We start from the raw sequence: 20999 nt of genomic DNA, 5'->3' as shown, positions 1-20999 counted from the left end.
GAATGATATACTGAATGATGATTGAATTATCGATTGAAAACAAATTGACGTCTATTCGTCAATCAAGTGTTGATTCCCCGCGATAAAAAAAATTAGTTATAAGGAAACCCAACAGGGTTGACCAGTGACTACTATTTTGTTTATGAAGTTCCTACAGAAATAATTGATTTGATAAGGTGCAAAAAGTGGTAAAGGTACGAGGTACTCGTATACCTAAGGCATGGGTACCTACTGATGAAATTCTAGTACCTATATATTAGTTTTTTCGGGATCGATTCTTAAAAAAGTTCAAGAGTGTATATAATTAGAGAATCATTTCAATATTGAATCAGGAATGTCAAGAATGTACAAGACACATATCTTGTGATGATGTAAAACCACTCCTCTGTTTTTTTTTTTTTAATCAAGGATTGAAACTATAAAACACAAAACCGTGGTTTTCCATTCGTTTTCAACGACCCCAAATCTTAGCCCATCCCTTATTTCTTAATTCGCGGTGTGAGGTGAAAAACGATGCTTAAAAATACGAAACAGGGTTGCCCTGCTTCTTATTGTTTATGTTGAACATACCAAGTTATTGTTTTACTTTTCCGCCCTGAATATATTTCCAGGGGGAACGCTTACAGTCGTCGTAGATCAGGGCAACGTAGGCTTTTTTACATTCTGTTCATCAAAATATATCTGTCGTTATCCGCCATAACTTTGGAACAAGTTTTATTTATGGGTACGTTTTGAGGGCGTTTCTTTGGGGGTAACAATTGAAATTATTCGGGTTTCGCTGATATCTCTTCAGTTTTTTTTTTACGTTTCTTGTTCGTGTGAGATAAGTCACAAATATGGTTATTTTGAAAATTGAACAAGAATTCCAATGTTTGCAAAGTGCCAACACAGAGGGATATTCACAAAGATCAAGTCGTAAATTAAAAAGAGAGCAAAAAAATAGCAGGATATAAATTGCGCGCTCAATGTAAATCGCAAGAAAAGAGACTGTTATTATTGTGCTATAATTTTCGAAATTTGAAACGAAAATGGAGAATTAGCGCTCAAAGAATTCAATTATGGTGGTCTCTAAACACTTATGACCGTTTGAATTGTTTCAGTGATTAATGATTAAATACTTAAGCCACCCTTAGTCCATAGCATAATCTGCTCGATGATTTCGATTTCAGAGTTAAGGGAATCTGAAAAATGAACTTATAATCGCCATTTGGAATATATGTACCAACCTATGGTGGTTGCTTTTGAATTTTTTAAATTCTGATTCTAAGGTTTTCATGGGCTATAGGTAAGTAAAATCTGTGGGCTCTTCAATAAAATATACTGACTCAAAAGTCTCAAAACAAGCTGCATCTGTCAAATGTGGATAGGTAGGTACCATAATATTATGTTATGCCGAAGTCATACTAACCATAGTATAATCTCAAACCTCTAAGAAATATATGGCTTTTTCGTTTTGTAAACAAAAAAATTACATCACCTATAGAGGATGACCTTGATCATGACAAACTGATCCCTATTCTGTCTCGATTTCAATGCCTTCCACTAATCCACACTATCTGATGCTGTGTTTCTACTATATAAGTTCGTTTACTCCTTCTCTTCTTCGTATTTCGATCGTTGGCACAAACGTACAATTTCGACCCTACACAATTCTGGTTTTTTATCCATAATAACAAAGTGAATCGGCAATTAACCAGGTCCATTTTGAAACGGGAGAGATAGCAGACTCTTATAAATATATCGTTTCAACATATAAACAGTGATATCCGAAATTGCATGTGTATCTAGTGTTCTGTTTATAGGGTACGTATATTTTTCCAATGCTTATTGTCTTCATAAAGTGTTGCTTTATTTTTTCGTATTTGAAAAATCATACCTACAGAAATCGGATTAATATCAAATGAAATGAGTAGATTAATTAATTTTTTTACATAAAAACAAAAGGAAGCACTGCGAAGTGAAAAACAATTTCTGAGTAGATATCTTTTGAACTGGAAATTGAATTACATGATATTAAATAGAATAAGTTTTTATCACTTGTTTCGATATATCGCTATCAAGTTAGCATCTTTATATAGGTAATTGGAGTTAATAATCATTCGGAAAGGTGAAGCTAATATAGAGAGAGTATTATCTTCACTAATCTGAAGATACTACTGTGGTAGCGAAATACATATAGTGATTAAAGGACTTTTTCTAGTAAAAGTCACGCAACTAAGTTCTATGCACGGTGATGTACACATAAATTTTAACAGTATTAACACATTTTTCTCCTTTAGAACGTTTTCCAATTCGTCTCTGTTGAGAATATACAGGGTGTTGCAAATCCATTAAGAATGTTAGTTTGAATTATATCACACAAACGATTTCATTGAATGGAAATTTTACCAAAACTAAAACAAAGCACTACATGTCTTGAAGGGGACATTCAATCTGACCTTTGATTTTGATTTCAAGGTGAAGTAGTATTTTTGAATAAAAAATATGTAGGTATACATATCTTGAGGTTAAAAAAAATAAATTTTTCTCAATGAGTTATTTCAATGGATCTTTCGAAATGGGTCACCTCGCATAAATTATAGATCGGTAGTTAAGCCCAAACACCAAAGTTGTTATTAATTCAACTTTTTTGTTTTCAGAATCGTCAGAATGATTTGGCTGTACCTCTTAATTCTCATTATATCCTTGGTTTACTTTTATACAAAACGTAGCTTGACCTATTGGCAGCGAAGAAATGTGTTTGTTGAAAGCCCAGTTCCGCTATTTGGAAATTTACTCAGTATTGCACTTGCTAAAGAAAATTTATCCAGTTTCATCAGAAGGGTGTACACTGACCTAGGTGAAAAATATCCCTATTTTGGCTTTTACCTCTTCCATAAACCAATTCTCATTCTAAAGGACAGGGACATCATTAAACAGGTTCTCATAAAGGATTTCAACTCATTCACTAATAGAGCTCTCAAATCCCACGAAAAAATCGACCCAATATCTTCAAACACACTCTTTGTTTTGAGAGATCAAGATTGGAAAACTACAAGAAGTAAATTGAGCCCGGTATTCACATCCGGTAAAATGAAACTAATGCTTCCATTGATGACAGAAATAGCTCACAACTTGGAAAAGTTGTTGGACAAATTCAACAACAAAAATATCGACGCTAAAGATATAACTAAGAGATTCACTATAGATGTAACTACAAGCTGTGCTTTTGGTATCGATTCTGGAAGTTTGACAGACGAAAACTCCGAAATCAAGAAAAATACCGATATTATTCTTGATCAGAAAAGTTTCATGAGGAGATTCGCATCCTTTAGCTGGGTTCTTTGTCCCACTTTAGTCGATCTGTTTCGATTGCCACTCATTGATTTAGATTCAGCGGATTACCTTGTTGCTATCTATCTGCAATCTGAAGCAGACAGGAAGAGCAGAAATGTTAAAAGGAACGATTTGATCGACCTCATGATTGACCTCTCCCGAGAAGAAACCACGAAAGATAATTTCTTATTTGGTGAGATAATATCATCTAACTCATCATTATACAGGTTGTCCTGATTTGACATTAATATATTTTAAGGGGTGATTCTAGAGGTCAAAATATGAAGAAAACTTGATATCAACTTAGAGAATAGTACCATCCTCAGAGATCACCTGCTCAATAATTGAAAGTATCCGCCACTGATGAGAATCTGTAAAGTTTTTTATAACTAGACGATTCAGTTCATCCAAGAACCTCACTATATGAAGAAAACTTTAGTTTTCTTCATATTTTGAACTCTAGAATCACCTTCTGAAATATATTAACGTTAAATCCGGACACACTGTATAAGTAGGCAGTTAAGGGTCGAAGTATATTATACTATACATTAACAATACAATCGTATTTTCGTTTCTTGAGATAAGCTCCATCATGAGCATTGAGTCAGCAATTATTAATTTATAAATAATTATTGATTAATATTTATTGATTAGTAAATATCAATAATTGAATATTGATTAAAAACCACAAATATGATTTATTAATGATATCTGACTATCAACTATTGATTATTTAATTATAAATAATTTTCATTGTTTCATATACAATATTGTATCACTGAATTTAATTGATGGATAATCAAAAAATCATCATCAGATTATTGTATTTTTAAATTATTGAGTAGTAATCATTTCTAGTGTTTAATAATCTATTACTATTATTAATACTTTATAATTATCAATTTGAAAATCGTTAAGATGGTCTTTGCATTGCTAAATTCACCCTCAAACTTAAAATTAGATCAAAATGAAATTATTGAAAATTTACGAAAAGGATTTCAAAACACCTTTGAGTTAATACTCAATAATGAAATGCAGGTTCAGACTCAATTCTTTTTGAATCATTAAAAGACACCCTTATCGTGTTAATAAACCAATAATAATAATTACAATCAAATATACGTTATTCGTTATTTTTTAATTTATTGATATTAATCATGTTAACCATATTTTTTATCATTCAAGATGATTTGAAGAGATCTGCCCAAGCGGTTATTTTCTATAATGCGGGAACTGAAGCCACTTCTACTCTGTCGTCACTTTGTCTGTACGAATTAGCTCTGAATCCAGAAATTCAAGATAGGCTGAGGAGTGAAATAAGGCAAAATTTGGATTCGAATGGCGATTTAACGTACGAAGCACTTTTTGGGATGGAATATCTAGATTTAGTTACAAAAGGTAAATGCCATTTGATGAGTTTGATAGATAATCTCATTGATTGTTGATTTGATAGAGCAGAATATAAAGGAAAATAAAAAATAAATGAATAAAAATAGTCACATTTGAAGGGGTGCTCTTACAGCCGTGTCAGTCGAAGACTCACTCTGTACAATCAATCGTTGATCTCAAAAAATAATTTTTCAGAAACCTTGAGAAGGTATCCATTTGTGCCATTTTTAACCAGATACGCTGACAAAGATCATATTTTCGAAACGACTGGACTGAAGATTGAAAAAGGAACCCAAGTGATAATTCCTACAGTAGCAATACATGGTGATCCCAATTATTATCCTGAACCTTGCAAATTCGATCCGGAAAGATTCCGAGGAGATAAGATGAAGGATCTTCAGTACGTTTATTTACCTTTTGGTGAGGGACCAAGAAGATGTATAGGTGAGAATTTTTTCTTCATCTTTGGCGCCATTAGGTATGAGGTCATCCTTATTTAGTTTTCTCCTTATAGAACTTAAGATTTTTTTTTCAACACTGTAACGAAAAATTGAATATTTAAAAAATACCAATATCTACTAAAAACCATATAAGAAGAATAAAGAAAATAGTTTGTTTGAAGTAAAAGAACAGTGAGTACTTATTATATACATATTTATGTAGAGTGTTCCACGTTAGCGGTTACTGTATATAAGACTTATATATTTAGTAAAATTGAAAAGTGAACCATCAATATGATGGTATTTCCGGGGAAATTTAAATTTACACTAGGAAAAGCTCTCGAATTTGTCCCTTAGTATTTTATTTTTATCTCATTTATTGATTCATAAAATACAAAATGCAAAATATATTTCTTTCTCCCTCATAAAAAATTGAACTCGTTTTTCTTTTATTTTCTAGGAGAAAGATTCGCTTGGATGTCCTTGAAATTGGGGATAGCAACATTCCTGAAGAAGTATGAAGTTGTACCAGGTGAACAAACAGATATTCCTCTGAAATTCGCCAAAAATGCAATGTTTGCCACAACACAAGACGGCAGGATACATTTAAAAATAAAAAAGTGTAGTGAACTATTAGATGAAAGATAGAACCATGGTTTTGAAAAATTGAATAGAATTGAGATGATTGAAACAGCTCGAAGATTTTGTTTTTCGAAGAACGGATAAAGTGAACTTTGAATTTTACTATAAAGGAATAATGAAAAAATATTATAGGTACCTATAAAATGAATTTCCCTTCTTTGTAAGCAATCAGATAAAATCTGATTTCTTTCAACGCTTTCAGTATATAAAAAATGAGGAAGGGAAATGGAAAAACTTTCTTTTTCATTTATACCTACCCATTCATATTCAAACAACTTCATAAGCCTTTTGTATCAATGCAATTAAATAAAATATATTTTATTTCAGTACTTTTTGTTTATTTATCTCACACAATACTACATATTCAGATTTAGATACATGCCAAATTCCCCTCTCCCCTTTCAAGTCACAATTTGAAGAATTTCGCAAAAACAAGAAATTGTTGAAACTTTGAATAGGGCTCAGTTTTTACTTCACCCTCCTGAAGGTTATTCTGGGATAGTGAAACACGTGGCGTGGTTAAACAACTCACGTTAGTGAAAATCATGTTATTCTATTTCTAGTTCAATTATGGATTTTCATCAAGTATCGGCCACAGCAATTCGAAATATTGACATAGTATTTACGAAAGGAAAATAATAACTCTCGACCTGAAAAAATGTAGGACAATAATATAAGACCTGTTATCATATTATTTTTGTCCTTTGATCCAGAAACAATTCAGAATCGATAAAAGAGTCGTCTATTTGATATTTTCATTTCATCGGAATAATCCTATATAAAACTAAAATAATTCTTATATTGTATACGTGCGGTATTGACAAAGTGGATTAGGAGTGAAAATCATTATATTATTTGGAGAAGCACTAAGTACTGAAATAGTGGTAAGTACTTTCACTCTTTAACTCTTTCATTAGTTTTTTTCATTGTACATCGATAAATGTTTTTTAAACTTTTGGAATGATTATTGGTTGAAGCTCATACGAACATATTATTATATTTCAAGTAAAATTAACTTATGTTTGTATAGCTCTATTCTGAGTCGTTTGAATCGTTCGGAAGATATTATGGAAGATTCCAATGACTCAGAATTTTCAACAAATGCATTTTTCGAGTTCGAAAGTACAAGCTACAGTGCTACAGATATAGCCTCGTATCAAATATGCATGTTTTTGTCTCATTCAGATTTCAAGTAATAGGTCACTTATCAGTAGACTTTCCAGAACAAATAAATTTTTTGACCTTGAAGTATATTATGTTACAAACGCCAAAAAATATCTCTTACCCAGAGAAGAAATATTCTCTGACTCGAAAAAAAATATTTTTGTATCACGAGAAGAATATTTTTCAACCATGAAACAAAATTTTTTGAAACCCAAAAACAATATTTAACACCTATGAAAAATATTTTACGACGGTTGGAAAAAAAATATTTTCAACCATACAAAAAATATTTTCCAAACCAGAAAAGAAAAATGTTTTCTGGCCCAATACAAAGAAGGATGACCATCAACCAAAACCATTTCTGGCACAATAAATTATTGTTGCCATTTCAAAAACTCAACCACCTTGTCCCCTTGTAGAGAATGCTTAACAAACTCCTGAATTATACATGAAAAATTGCTCAATTCAAAATAAAGATTGATGTGTTCAATCAAATACAAATAAAAAAATAAATACAAAAGATATTAATTTCTACGTTACTTTTTACTCGCTCTATCCTATCTATATCCTTATGATTTTCAACAACTGCTATAAGAATTTGAGTATTTTCCTATTCAATCTTAAAGATATATCTTTTTCCTTTTTCGCTATTTATATTCATAAAAGTGGACGAGGAAGTGATTCAAAAAATTCCTCTGTGAGATCTTATTGCAAAAGTAGCTCCTAGATGAAATTGATTCCCATATCATTTGGTTTTCAGCAATATGTTTCTGGCGATTCTTCTAATTTGGACATTGACCTTATTCTACATCTATACAAACATAAGCTTGAGATATTGGAGGATGAGAAATGTATTCACAAAAAAACCACTACCCATATTCGGAAATCTTTTTGATGTAATTCTCGGAAAGGACGAATTTTGGACCTCCATCAGTAAAATATACAATGAAATAGATGACAAATATCCATATTTCGGTTTTTACATCTTCCATAAACCAATTTTAGTACTGAAAGACATAAATATCATAAAGCAAGTTCTTGTCAAAGATTTCAATTCTTTCCCCAACAGAACACTTCATTCAAATGAAAAGGTAGATCCTGTGATATCGAATACGTTATTCGTCTTGAAAGATGATGTTTGGAGAACTTTTAGGAGGAAATTGAGCCCAATCATGTCTTCTGGTAAGATGAAACTAATAATCCCTTCGATGCAGGAACATGCAGTTAATTTAGAACATTGCTTGGAAAACTCCGTTGAGAAAAACATAGACGTGAAGGATTTGGCTAAGAGATTTATGCTAGATGCCTTCGCATCATTTGCCTTCGGAATCGATTATGGAAGTCTGCAAAATAAAAACCTGCTGATGAAACAGGAACACGATAGAGTTTTCGACCAGACTAAGGTCATGAGAAGAATCGGAACTTTTTCATGGGTCTTCTCTCCAATCCTTGTTGACATTTTCCGTCTACCTTTTATGGACATGAAATATGCTCACAATCTCCTGGATTTTTATTTACAGGCTGAGATAGACAGAAAAAAAGAAAATATCCAACGGAATGATCTACTGGATATACTAATTGAACTTTCGCAACAAAAATCTCCAAACAATGTACACGAATTCGGTGAGTAGGTACTTATATGGTTTCTATAGAGTGATGAAAATATTATTCCCATTTTGGTTTCACCTGGTGATTGAAAAGGTTGTTGGGAAATTCATCTTCGTTCTGTTATCTGTTATAGACAGCTAGATGAACGTACCTCCTGAGAGAGATAGCGAATCGAAAGCATAGCAAAGTGTTTCTGATTATTTTTTCATCTGTGTTTGTGACACATGTGATTTGAATGAACGAAATAGCGAAGCAGCTATAGGTCCTAGGTACTCTAGGATCTTTTTAGTCTACCCTTCCACTTCGCCCTATTTCAACACTTTCAATTCAATCCTAAATAATATTCCATTTGAAAAGACTTTTCACTAGCATGTAATGAAAATGAATAATGAATGTGAACATTCCTTATGAAAATTGTTCTGTAAAGCATAGATTCTCAAGGAAGACTCTATTTTACTTTTCAACTCCGCTCCATTACACCACCATCTTGGAAAAAACAATCAAAGTAAAAAAATTTGTCCTGCGTTGTGTGCGGGCACAGAAATTCCACATAGCGAATAGGCCATAAATTTCATATCGTTGTATCATTCTGAATATTGTTGTTGTGTTCCTTCATATGAATTTGTTATCTGTTTTCCAGATGATTTGAGGAGATCTGCTCAAGCTGTTCTTTTCTCCGGTACTGGAACCGAGTCAACTGCTTTGCCGCTCGCGCTGGGTCTGCATGAATTGGCATGTCATCCAGATATTCAAGATGAACTCAGGAGGGAAATATATCAAAATTTGGATATTGATGGAAATGTTACCTACGAATCGCTCAACAAGATGAAGTACTTGGATATGGTAGTAAAAGGTGAATTTTGAATGTCATGATATTTTGTCTATATGCAATATGTCCTATAAGGACAAATACATAGTATCAAAAAGCTGAACAGACTAAATAACATGATTGCCACTAGAACGGACTGCTTTTTCCTTATTTTACAGTAGTTCTATATTGAGCCTATTACAATCGCAAAACCAAAAATTTTCAAACAGAACTTCCACATTTTTCCTCATGACTGTTATAATTTTCATCTGTGAAAAAATCATATAAATCATTATAAGAAATTCTAGGTTTCAAATCCCGTTGTCACTCCCTCACATAACAGAGTTACTTTATAAAAAACACCAAGAACTCAAAAGTATTATTAAATAATTAACAAACTTTAACACCAGACCAGCTCTGAGATTTTTAATACACTTTGTAAGTTACTCTTAAATCTTCTTCTCAATGTTGTCTTTTAAAAACTTATTTTTTTGATAGTGTTTGCTAGGGCAATTCCATAAAACCTTTGCAAGGATCGTTCTGGAAAATTTTGAAATCGAAATGCCTGGCTACCAAGCAAGGAACCAATATGAATTTTGAAAGCTCCTAGTTTTGAGTATTTTGTGCCGATCTTCTCACATTACGTCCTATAATACCTTGCTCAACAAATGAAAAGACTGTAACTGCTAAATTATTCCAAAAAGACTTTTATATATCATATATATATTTGCATATATTAAATTAATACAGACATTATTTCTTCAAGAAACTTTGAGATTACATCCATTCTTACCATTCGTCACGCGTTATGCTAGTGAGGATTATAAAATTGAGTCTACTGGATTGATTATCGAGAAAGGAACACAAATTTTAGTACCAACAAGAGCAATTCACAAGGATCCCAAATATTTTCCAGAACCTTTGAAATTCAAACCAGAAAGATTTCTTGGAGAAAATATGAACAAGTTTCAAAACGTGTACTTACCTTTCGGTGCAGGACCCAGAAAATGCATTGGTGAGGAATTATCTTTTAAAGTATTTGAAAAAAAGTTGTCAGTTTTGATTTGGTTCATTTTCCAGCTGAGCGATTGTCTTTAATTGCAATGAAATATGGAATAGCAGCTTGCCTTAAAAACTTCCAAGTGCTGGTGGGGGAGAAAACTGATCTACCACTTAAATTCGCGAAGAATTCTGTTTTTACTAGTACTGAAGATGGATGTGTTTATTTGAAAATAAAGAGATTGATTTAAGTTCTGTATGTTCTACTCTACAAATGTATGACCGAAGATTGGAGCATACCTATAGGATCAAACAATAAGTTCAATAGTATATTTTGAAAACGTAGAGCTTGTATTTTATTCCAATGCATGATCGCATAATCTGCACTCATCGTTTTCTTCAATTCCCATTGGTTTCGAATGAATTTTTTGGAATGATGAATGGAAGATTCCGCCAGATTTTTTTCTTTGGGTTTTTTCCTTCATCTGACACTCTTTTCTATACCATGGAAAGGTTATAATTACTAGATATTCTGATCACAAGTTGCCATTAAGATAAACGAAAATAGAAATGATTTCGTGTATGCGAGACCTATTGAAATTTTCCGGGAGATAAACAGAGTAGGTAACTAACAGACAGTTTCACTAGTCAATTCTGGGTTTTTAATATTTTTCTTCAAGTGAGTATATTCGCTCATTTCATTTATAAAATCAAGGAGCATATGCACGAAAATTCGGTTTGCCTATTCGTAAACCAAGCCTTCAGAGATAGAGATAATGGATTCTGGTGAATTAAATCAAATAGGTAGCTCCGCAATGTGAGGTGAGATTCATCGTCAGTTCAATAGAGAATTTAGCAGAGTTCGTTTGCAAGGTTAGAAAAGGAAGGTGAGGTATTCTACGATGTTATTAACGAGTTTGTTTTCATTTATGATATCAGAATAAACACGAAGGCGGTCACTCAATATCAAATTCTTCAATATAAAATATAGATGACACTAAACAGAACTCAATTATAAATTTTGAATTGCAATTGCTGAATTGCATTGAATTTGTGTGTTGTGATTTAAGATGCAGTTTTCAATGAATATTTCATCTATTTGTGCATAGTGATATCTTATCTGAAAAACAGAAGCCATACTTTCGATAAGGATTAAAATACCTTTTGAATCAAATGGAATATCTCAATAAATTTTACAATGAGTGCTACAATGAACAGGATAGAGAGTTCTTATTACTCCATTACAATATTCATCATAACTTTGTTAAAATATTCTCATCGTCACATAGAAAATGAGAAGAAGTTGATGGTATTCTGGCATTTAACATCCAGGATTTAATCCTTCACTTACCCCTTAAAATTATGAAATTGAATGATGCAAAAAATCTAGGATTATTGGATGACTTTCCACCCAACTCTTGTTTTGGATTGACTCTTTTTAATGATTGTAAATTGAGGAATAAACTGTAAAAAAATATTTCCGTGTTACAGCTGATATCATGAAAGTGGATATTACCATAATTCTACCTTCTTGATATAATATTATTTTTTAGGCATGACCTTATCTCAACGTTAGTGTATACCTTTCTTTAATTTTATTCTTAGAAACTAAATACTGAAAGGCTTGAAATTGAAAAAGCATACTTAATATTTGTTTCGCGAGAAAATTTTCGTTATTTATATTACACGCCACCAAATCTTTTTATTGCAATCTCGCTCCCACAGAATTTCTGCTATGTATTTCATTTCTGTCTTTTTTCTGGTTTTTAAAGAAAAAATTTGAAATTGCTCTCCAGGTGCCATCTTGAGGAGGCTCTATCTAGGCAGGGGTTACTCAAAAAATTCATATAAAAGACCTATACTATTTTTTGACAAGGAATCACCCCTTAAAATTTTTCGCAACTATTCATTTACACTCTGTTTAATTTTTTTAAGTTGGCTTTGAATTATTTCTTGCTGCTTCACACTCAATTCAATAGAATTATTGAATTGACGGTCGCACCATTATTTATAATGACCCTTTATTCAGCACTCATAAATAACATTTCTAAAATTTTCAGAATACTGGTAAAATGATATGGCTGCTTCTCTTCATTATAGCGATCTTCCTGTTATATAAATACACAAAACATAGCCTCAGCTACTGGAAAAGGAAGAATGTTTTCACGGAAGAACCATATCCGTTTTTCGGAAATTTTCTCAATATTGCATTGAAGAAAGAGAGTATGGGTTATATTTTCAAAAGGATATATGATACGTTAGACGAAAAGTATCCATATTTCGGCGTTTATGTCTTCCACAAACCAATCCTTGTACTCAAAGACAGAGAGTTAATCAAACAAGTTTTAGTCAAAGATTTCAGCTCATTCTACAACAGATCAAACTACTCCAATGAAAAAGTAGATCCTATAGCATCGAATACATTATTTGCATTGAGAAATGAAGTGTGGAAAACCGTAAGGAATAAATTGAGCCCAGTCTTCACCTCTGGTAAAATGAAACTTATGCTACCATTGATGGCAGAAATTGCCGATAATTTAGAAGGTCACTTGGATAAATCCCACGATGAAAATGTGGATGTTAAAGATCTTACAAAGAGGTACGCCATAGATATTACCACAACGTGTGCTTTTGGAATAGATTCCGGTAGTATTAAAGACAATAATTCCGAAATTAAGACCATGACAGACAAAATATTAGACCCTAGAGGTTTTGTTAGGGGATTTGCTGCCTTTTGTTGGATTCTTTGTCCATTTTTGGTCGATATATTCCGCCTTCCCTTCATCGACAGAGACGCATCGAACTATTTTGTCGATCTTTTCAAACACTCTGAAGAGGAAAGGAAAAGGAAGAACGTAAAACGTAATGATTTGGTGGATCTCTTGATTGAAATGTCTAATGAAGAAAAACAAACTGATCTCTTCAAGTTTGGTGAGTATCATGATGATGGTTACATTGAATTTACGAAAATAAACTGCTCAAAAATTTAAGTGGATATTCGATATGAAACTTTTTGCAAAGTTTAGTTAGTGAAGCGCGGTATCGCTATTTAGTGGCAGTGCTACATATACTCATGTGGGTACAAGAGCAAGAGCTACAACCATCGCACAAGATCGGCTAATTCGATAGTTCTTCACAGCATTCCGCAGCTTACTAATAAATATACAAAATCGATTCTGTATATTCCTTTATATGTTATTAAATGTAATCAAATTATCCATTTCAATTTTTGAGCAATGTATATTGCCCGCTCCATAAAGATAAGTACTGAAAATGAGAGCTAATGTATGGATGACACATAAATTATTCTTTAAAGGCGATGTTTCCTTTCTGAATATGTATATGATATTAATATTTATTGAAATATAATAAAAAGCAATCATTTTCTATTGTTAAGATGACGTAAAGAAGTCCGCACAAGCTCTGGTGTTCTATAATGCGGGAACAGAGGCCACATCTACTTTATCATCCCTTTGTCTTTATGAATTAGCCCTACATCAAGATATTCAACTAAAACTGAGAGAGGAAATAAGGGAAAATGTAGATGACGCTGGTAATATTTCGTATGAGGCACTTTTTGGTATGGAATATTTGGATCTGGTTGTCAAAGGTGAGAACTATAAAATAAATATTGGTGAAAAAATCATAACCGTATAAAAGTTCATACAAAGGAGAAAATCCCCTAGCTCATTTCGAGTTGCAGTCAATATTTGTTCAGTTTATGAAATTGTTATATTTTTCAAACGAGAATAATTAACTTAGATATATAGAGAAGATATGTCTTTCTACATTTGACAAAATCAAAAGAGAAAACTGAATAATTCCGATGATAGTTGGTTTCTTATTACTTATTCGGATAAACCATTACTTATATAAAATTGAACTTTTGTGAATATATTTGGAAATTGCAAAGGATCAGATTGATTCTGTTTATCTTCTCTAGACGAAAACACCCAAATAATACGATGTCATAGAATAATAAATTTAAAAGGAAAAACATTACGTTTGAAGTTTTTTTATTATAGAATTTGATCATCCATTCATTGATTTTTATAATGATGAAATATAACAATATTGAATTGATATCATGAAATTTGTATTTTTTTATTTTTCAAGAAATCCTGAGGAAGTACCCATTCGTACATTTCCTAGCGAGATATGCTGAAAAGGATTACATTTTCGAGTCTACCGGTTTGAAAATTGAGAAGGGAACACAGGTGATTGTTCCAACTCTGGCAATTCATAACGATCCTAAGTATTATCCTGAACCATCGAGGTTCGATCCAGAAAGGTTCCGTGGAGATAAGATGAAAGACCTTCAGTATGTATACCTTCCTTTTGGAGAGGGGCCCCGAAAATGCATAGGTAAGATGTTGATTAATATTGCCTTTGCGAAAAGTTTTGAAGATTTTTTTCAACACTGCTTTCAGATACTTTCGATTTTTAAAAACATAAAAATCAAATAAGACAAAAGGATTATTTAATTGGTTGTCCTCCATTAAAAACCGTTTCTCATGAAAATTATCCATTGTAACTTGAAAATCTTGCCAAGTCGATTTCTTCAATTCCGTATTTGAATAATTTTGAATCAATGGTTTGAAGAGATATATTCGAATAAGCATAAATCATCTGCACTAAGCTAAACCTCATTCCAGAGCCAATCAATTATTATTTTTCAACTCGATATGACTTGTCTTTTTGGAGGTAATAAATTGAACCTTCGTGCTGGCAAGAAGCAAAGAGGCAAGTTTAGCAGTTACTCGACCGCTCTTATATGAATTTGAACAAGCAAGCTTTTCCAAAATTCCCTAAAATCCATTTTTAGGAACGTCCCTAAATTAGTTGGTTTTTGGAGAATTTCAAACAATCTAATTTTTTTCAGGAGAACGTTTTGCATTGATGGGTATGAAATTGGGGATTGCCGCCTTTCTGAAGAAGTACGAGATTTCACCTGGAGAGAAAACTGATATACCGTTGAAATTGGCGAAAAGTGCTTTTTTCATAGCTACTGAAAATGGAAGTTTATATCTGAAAATAAAAAAGGCAAATTGATTACTACAATGACAGAATTGAATGTTGTCCCATTGTCAAGACAAGAAAATTTTATTTGATAATTACAAATATGGATATAGAACAAGACTCATTCATGGTCGGAGAAAATCTTAAATTTGTTACACTTGCAGCTTCTTGATACAGGTTACATTAAAGCCAAAATGCTGTGGACTTGATGTTGTAAGTTCATATTTTAGACAGGAAATTTTCAGAGGAACTCGTTATTGAATCATCAACATCGCTATTAAGTGAGTGAAGACTATCAAAATATGAAATCAAAAGTACATGACAATGATGAAGATAGAACTTTCGCAATTGCGCATATCTAAATCAATTCTATGCTATATTACAATTGGATCGAATAAGTATAGTTAGGTTATCCATTAAATTAATAAGAATAATACTAATATTGGGATTTATTATTCAGTTCGCTTGTTGACTATGCAAAGTAGAATACAGAAAGTAACTCTTTTTTGATTTACAATAATCAAGTTACTCCTTCCTGTAAATTTCTTCGTAGTAAATCATTTCATGCACATTTACCTACATTGTGTTTTTTGTATGTCGTAGACATATTGATGCACATGCCTAGTTTTAGTATTCTTATTTTTATACTGTTCAAATATTTCTTTGTGTTGTAAACAAATTTTGTAGAATTTCGAAAATAAACGCCTGTATAAAGTATAATTGTTTTTAGAGTTTTCTTGCCACCACAAAAAACACTTCTTATATGTCTGCCTGTGAGCATATAGATATTATAAAAACTCAAAAAAATGAACTAATTTCCTACACGAGGATACCATTATGAATCGACTGGATCCAAATAAATACCAAGAAACTGGGAACACCCCTTTATCTAAACCATAGCATAGGCTGCACAATTTTTGTTCTTTCAGTTTGAAATTTTGCTCATTAAGTTTTTCAGAATTTTAATTCCTTTAGGTGATTGTTTACCGAAGACAAATCCATAATTTCCACTTCATATCAACATGAATAATTGGAATCAGCAACCAATTAATATGTCTATATTAAAGACGGTTTATCTAATTTGTTGCAAATGGGTGGTCTGAATTTGCCAACATTCAATCTTATACCATTGGAGAATTTCCCAATAAATCTGAAGAAAACCAATGCTTGTAAAAGTCAACCGAATGTTTCGCGCCTGCAATGAGCTGATAGGAGTTGAAGGCATTTTTTATAGTGATAAACCTATCACTTATTTTTCCACTGATTATAATGTAATAATGAGTAGGTAGAAATACAATACATTTGAATAATATATCTACAATAATAATAATTGAATATATCTTTGATACAGGGGATGCTGCTATGTATCAAAATGAACCAGTATACTCAAATTAAATTAATTTTCGAATTGATTAAATTATAGTTGGCTCTCTTCTTTAAGTTTATTTGTTAATACTATTGATGAGTAAATCCCATTTGTACTAGGTACTTGTATGATAAATAAGTGAATGAAAAATTCTATCTTTGGGTTACCCAAGACTTATGTATATCCATCCTCTGAAACAATAGTATCAGAGTCTTTTGTAATACATTTGTGTTACTTAGAACCTTCGAGGTAACCCAGCATAAGCTGCTTGTCCCTTTCGCCAAAAATATGGAGTCTAGGGGGACCCTCCATAGCCACAAGGTTCTAGAGTAATCTAATACGATTCACTACAGAAACAAAAGCATTGACGTATTAAAAAAATGTAGTAGCATGCCAACCTGTTATTCCCCTTCTATATGGCTACCTCAGTTTTGAAATTACATCCCCAAGAGTTTCGCATTCTGGCATTCTAAAGATTTTATGGTCCAAATAAAATGGGTTCAGTTGAAGAACCACCCTTGAAAAATGTTTTTTGAATTGTAGACTATTCTATACTTATTGGAAATTTAAGTACCTACTCGTTGTATTTTTGAATGTGGTTGGCTCTAGTGCACATAGTTATACAGCATGCTATAGATATACTAATACTACATGTGAGTATATGTCAACTCGAGAAATTCGTATCACAGAACAGTACTTTATGATTCGTATTAAAAGTAAAACACCAACGGGAAAAGGGATGCGGAGGGTAACCAACACATGCGCAGAGAAATATTGAATATGGGAAATGACTCCTCCTTCTCGTTCCGGATCAATTGGTACGCCACTGAAAATGTTGACCTAATTTGTATTACAAAGTAGGAATCGCATGTCCGGACTACTTAAGATTCTTACCGGCGTTATTTGAATCGCGAGGGGAGGGGGCTGACAAAAAGGGCTAAACAAGGCGCAAACAGGAATGATCAACCTGAATCAAGAAATAAATTGGTTTCTGGAATGAAACTGAAAGTCAGTTGATGTCGTGAAGCCTGCTGGTCAGTACATACAAAATAAAGAGTGTTAAATGACTACCATTAACCCATACTGATATATTCCTTGAAGGTGAGTACTTAATAACATTTGGATTACGGACTTTTCTCAATGTTTTTCTGGATCTATTTTCCTGACAAAAAATTCGGTAAAAATATTATAGGTATTACCTACATGGCTTATATAAAAGTAGTATTTGGTCGTTTTTCTTTCAAAAGTTTCGCACATATAATTCTATTTTGATCCCAACATCGAAGAAATGAAAATTTTTTCTAAACATATTCTAGGTATTCATCTCGAATCATAGGAACGTAATAAGATTTTGAATTTCGATACAGACACCGTGGAGCTCTTAACGTGAAAAAATTTGGGTAGTTTCGAACTTTTTTTGATTAAATGTGAAACTAGAGAATTGAATTGAAATCGTTACCGATTAAGAAATTAAGATTATAGATGCAATTTTCAACTGAAATGAAAATTTTTATAGATTGTTACAAATGGAGTTTTCAAAATTTTTTTACAGGCTCAGTACATGCGCATGTTTGTATATAAGAATATTTAAACCTTCTTTCTCTTTACTTTGTAGTGTAAAAGTCCCTGTTTCGGGCAAAATGAAAAGATTACCTACAGATAGATATACACAGTTGTATTTGTATAAAGATAAAAAACAATATTGTCACTTTAAAATTCACTGACCGAATTATAATGCCTCATGAAAATAGTTTGAAATGTTTCATATGGAAAATTCCCTGAAAATTATAAGGATACAGTCAAAAATTTTAAATTTCATAAATGGAAAAAATAATAATACTCAATGATTCATTTATAACTTAACTTTTGACAAAAGTTTTACGAAATGAAAGACAATGTTGAAGATAAAGCTCGGGTGGAAAGCAATTCCAACCGAAACTAATGAGCTTATACGACAATCTTGTGTTTTTCAGAAGTTTTTTCGGTTATGCATAAACTAACATGGATATTGAAGCCTAACAAGAGCTGGAAAAAAATTATAGTTATTAAACAAAAAATAACCAATGATGAATTATAAAAAAATCCAGATTTCAAATTTGACAACATCAAAGGGGAAGGGATGGAAATTTCAAACCTTCCCAGACATTTTTTCATTTCGGAACCTACAAAGGTTGATTTTTTTTTCATATTTATTTTTTCATTTGCCAACCCCCATTATACGTCGATTTCAGAAACCCACTGCTAAAAGGAGCTTTTGCACATAACAAGTCTTCAAGCGGAAGCGAAAAATCTCACATTTTTTTTGTGAAAGAAATAAATATAAAGCTCAATGATGTCAAATTACCTCTATGAGGGTACAAGGAGATTTTTGAATCAAGATTGATTTTATTACGATGACAGCTGTTGCAGTGGCGGATTTACCATAGAGGCTAAGTAGGCTGCAGCCTAGGGCGGCAGATTTCAGGGGGCGGCAAATTTTGGGACAATTTTGCTTGCACTAATTATAGAAACTGAAAACTTTGTATTTCATAGATATTTTAATATCTATCTACACCTGATTTTCCCTAATTATAAAAAAAAACTGACCAAGTAGTGCATCGTTACTATTTTTCTGTTCCACTCTTATTTCGGCCTCTATACTGAACTTTCGTGAGGTTGAAAAATTTTGGTGTAACCAGATTCTGAATCGTTGGGATGTTTTTCTTCGGTTCCTACGAAAACACAATTCAAGAAATGTTTGTCCAGAAGTTCGTATCTATGGCTCTATTGCCTCACTTTACAAGGTGAGAAAAATTCGTTGTCTGCTGAGGGGATCTCGAGAACTATCAGAGCAAGAAGAAAACGGATGACACATTATCGAGCTCTTTTTTCATGACCAATCCAATTCTGAAAAGAGAACCGGCCTATCATTTCTAGATTTTTAGTTATAATCAAAAATTGGGGTTTTGACGAATTCGAGAAGTTCTCATAGCTTTTTTGTTGTTGAAGTTACATATCTGAAACTTACTTTCTTAGTCACTTTTATACGTAGATTCTATTGACAGAATCTTCTTTTCCAATTCAAAAATTACAAATTCAATTTAAAAAAACGAAAGTTCGCCTAATGTTTCGAAATGAAAAAATATTTGGTGCTCGTCAGTGGATTCTACCTAAAAAAGGGTTCAAGTTTCAGATTTGTAACTTCAAAGACAAAAAAGTTATGAGAACTTTTCGAAATCGTCAAAATTTAATTTTTTGCTAATAACTCAAAATCGGTTTTCACCATTCTTTGTTTTTCTGAGCTCGAAAATGTGTCATCCGTTTTCTTTCAGCTGCCATATTTCCCTCAGTAGATAAAGAATTTTGCCCACCCTGTATACACCATCGACGTATTGTTCGGGTGAAAGAAGCTTTTTTTGCTTGAAAAAGGTGACAAGTTAGGTACCTAAGAACTTAAAGCTTAACCTTAACGCTTTGGCTCTTTCGTGTATGAAGTCATAACTAAACAAAATTTCGTATGACGACATCGCAGAAAGATATTTTAACAGCGGGTTTCATAAAACTGAGATTGTGCGATCAACGCTTGATTTCTAAAACGAAATCACTGAAACTTTTTCATTGCTGAATATATTGAACAAGTAGCAATTGAGAATAATTCAATGGACGTATGAACACATGGGCGCCCGCAGGGGGGGGCCAGGGGGGGCCACGGCCCCCCCTGAGATTCTGATAGACACCGTTAGAGAAATTTTTCTTTCAGTAAAACTAGTCGTAGATGATATTTTGCCCCCCCTGAGAAAAATTTCTGCGGGTTTCTGCGGGCGCCCATGTATGAACATAATTTGATACGAGAATGATATTATGAATGATCATGACTGAATTATCGATTGAAAACAAATTGACGTCTTCTGTTGATCAATCAAACGTTGATTCCCTGATCAAGCTTTATGAAACCCGATGTGAGACTTTTATGACTTACGTTCCTATTTTATTGTCATCGTCAGTTAGATTGTGGCGATATAATACATATAATAATATGAATAGTAGGGAAGGTGTTTTCTTTTTTGTGTCCCTGCTTAGTAACAGCCCCCTGAAGATGGCGTCCGAAAAGCAGTTTTTGTTTTTTTTTTTCATTGAAAATCAATGAACTTTCCTGTATTAAATCAAGCAGATATTTTATACGGACGCATCAAAAAAATTTTGGTTATGTTCGTCTATGATAGAAAGGGGTAGAAAAATCCATCCCTGCTCCTTGCTTCGCAAGAAACTT

General features: G+C 32.6%; 2 protein-coding genes across 2 annotated transcripts; both read left to right on the top strand.

The window, feature by feature from the left end:
- The first annotated feature begins 1583 nt into the window (after positions 1–1583).
- LOC123314094 lies at positions 1584–15463 on the top strand. The gene is made up of 13 exons (XM_044899209.1): positions 1584–1803; positions 2640–3508; positions 4501–4713; positions 4900–5148; positions 5605–5787; positions 7956–8573; positions 9199–9411; positions 10133–10401; positions 11170–11238; positions 12426–13296; positions 13763–13975; positions 14482–14730; positions 15248–15463. The coding sequence occupies exons 2-13, from the start codon at positions 2650–2652 to the stop codon at positions 15415–15417; spliced, it is 4176 nt and encodes a 1391-aa protein (XP_044755144.1). The 5' UTR covers positions 1584–1803; positions 2640–2649; the 3' UTR covers positions 15418–15463.
- LOC123314362 (probable cytochrome P450 6a13) lies at positions 6343–10751 on the top strand. Its single transcript, XM_044899616.1, has 5 exons — positions 6343–6670; positions 7711–8573; positions 9199–9411; positions 10133–10381; positions 10447–10751. Exons 2-5 carry the CDS (start codon positions 7715–7717, stop codon positions 10614–10616), a joined length of 1491 nt encoding a protein of 496 aa, XP_044755551.1. The 5' UTR covers positions 6343–6670; positions 7711–7714; the 3' UTR covers positions 10617–10751.
- Positions 15464–20999: the final 5536 nt, after the last annotated feature.

This window comes from Coccinella septempunctata, chromosome 5 (genome assembly GCF_907165205.1).
Source record: "Coccinella septempunctata chromosome 5, icCocSept1.1, whole genome shotgun sequence".
NCBI lineage: Eukaryota > Metazoa > Arthropoda > Insecta > Coleoptera > Coccinellidae > Coccinella > Coccinella septempunctata.
The sequence above is the reverse complement of the archived record's forward strand: the minus strand, read 5'-3'. Positions and strand labels throughout refer to the sequence as shown.

Coding starts and splice junctions, on each gene's coding strand:
- LOC123314094 (XM_044899209.1), top strand. CDS start 2,650: ATGATTTGGCTGTACCTCTTAATTCTCATTATATCCTTGGTTTACTTT. Junction 4,714..4,899: donor TCTAGATTTAGTTACAAAAG/GTAAATGCCATT, acceptor ATAATTTTTCAG/AAACCTTGAGAAGGTATCCA. Junction 13,297..13,762: donor AACTGATCTCTTCAAGTTTG/GTGAGTATCATG, acceptor TCTATTGTTAAG/ATGACGTAAAGAAGTCCGCA.
- LOC123314362 (XM_044899616.1), top strand. CDS start 7,715: ATGTTTCTGGCGATTCTTCTAATTTGGACATTGACCTTATTCTACATC. Junction 8,574..9,198: donor AAACAATGTACACGAATTCG/GTGAGTAGGTAC, acceptor TCTGTTTTCCAG/ATGATTTGAGGAGATCTGCT. Junction 9,412..10,132: donor CTTGGATATGGTAGTAAAAG/GTGAATTTTGAA, acceptor TATTTCTTCAAG/AAACTTTGAGATTACATCCA.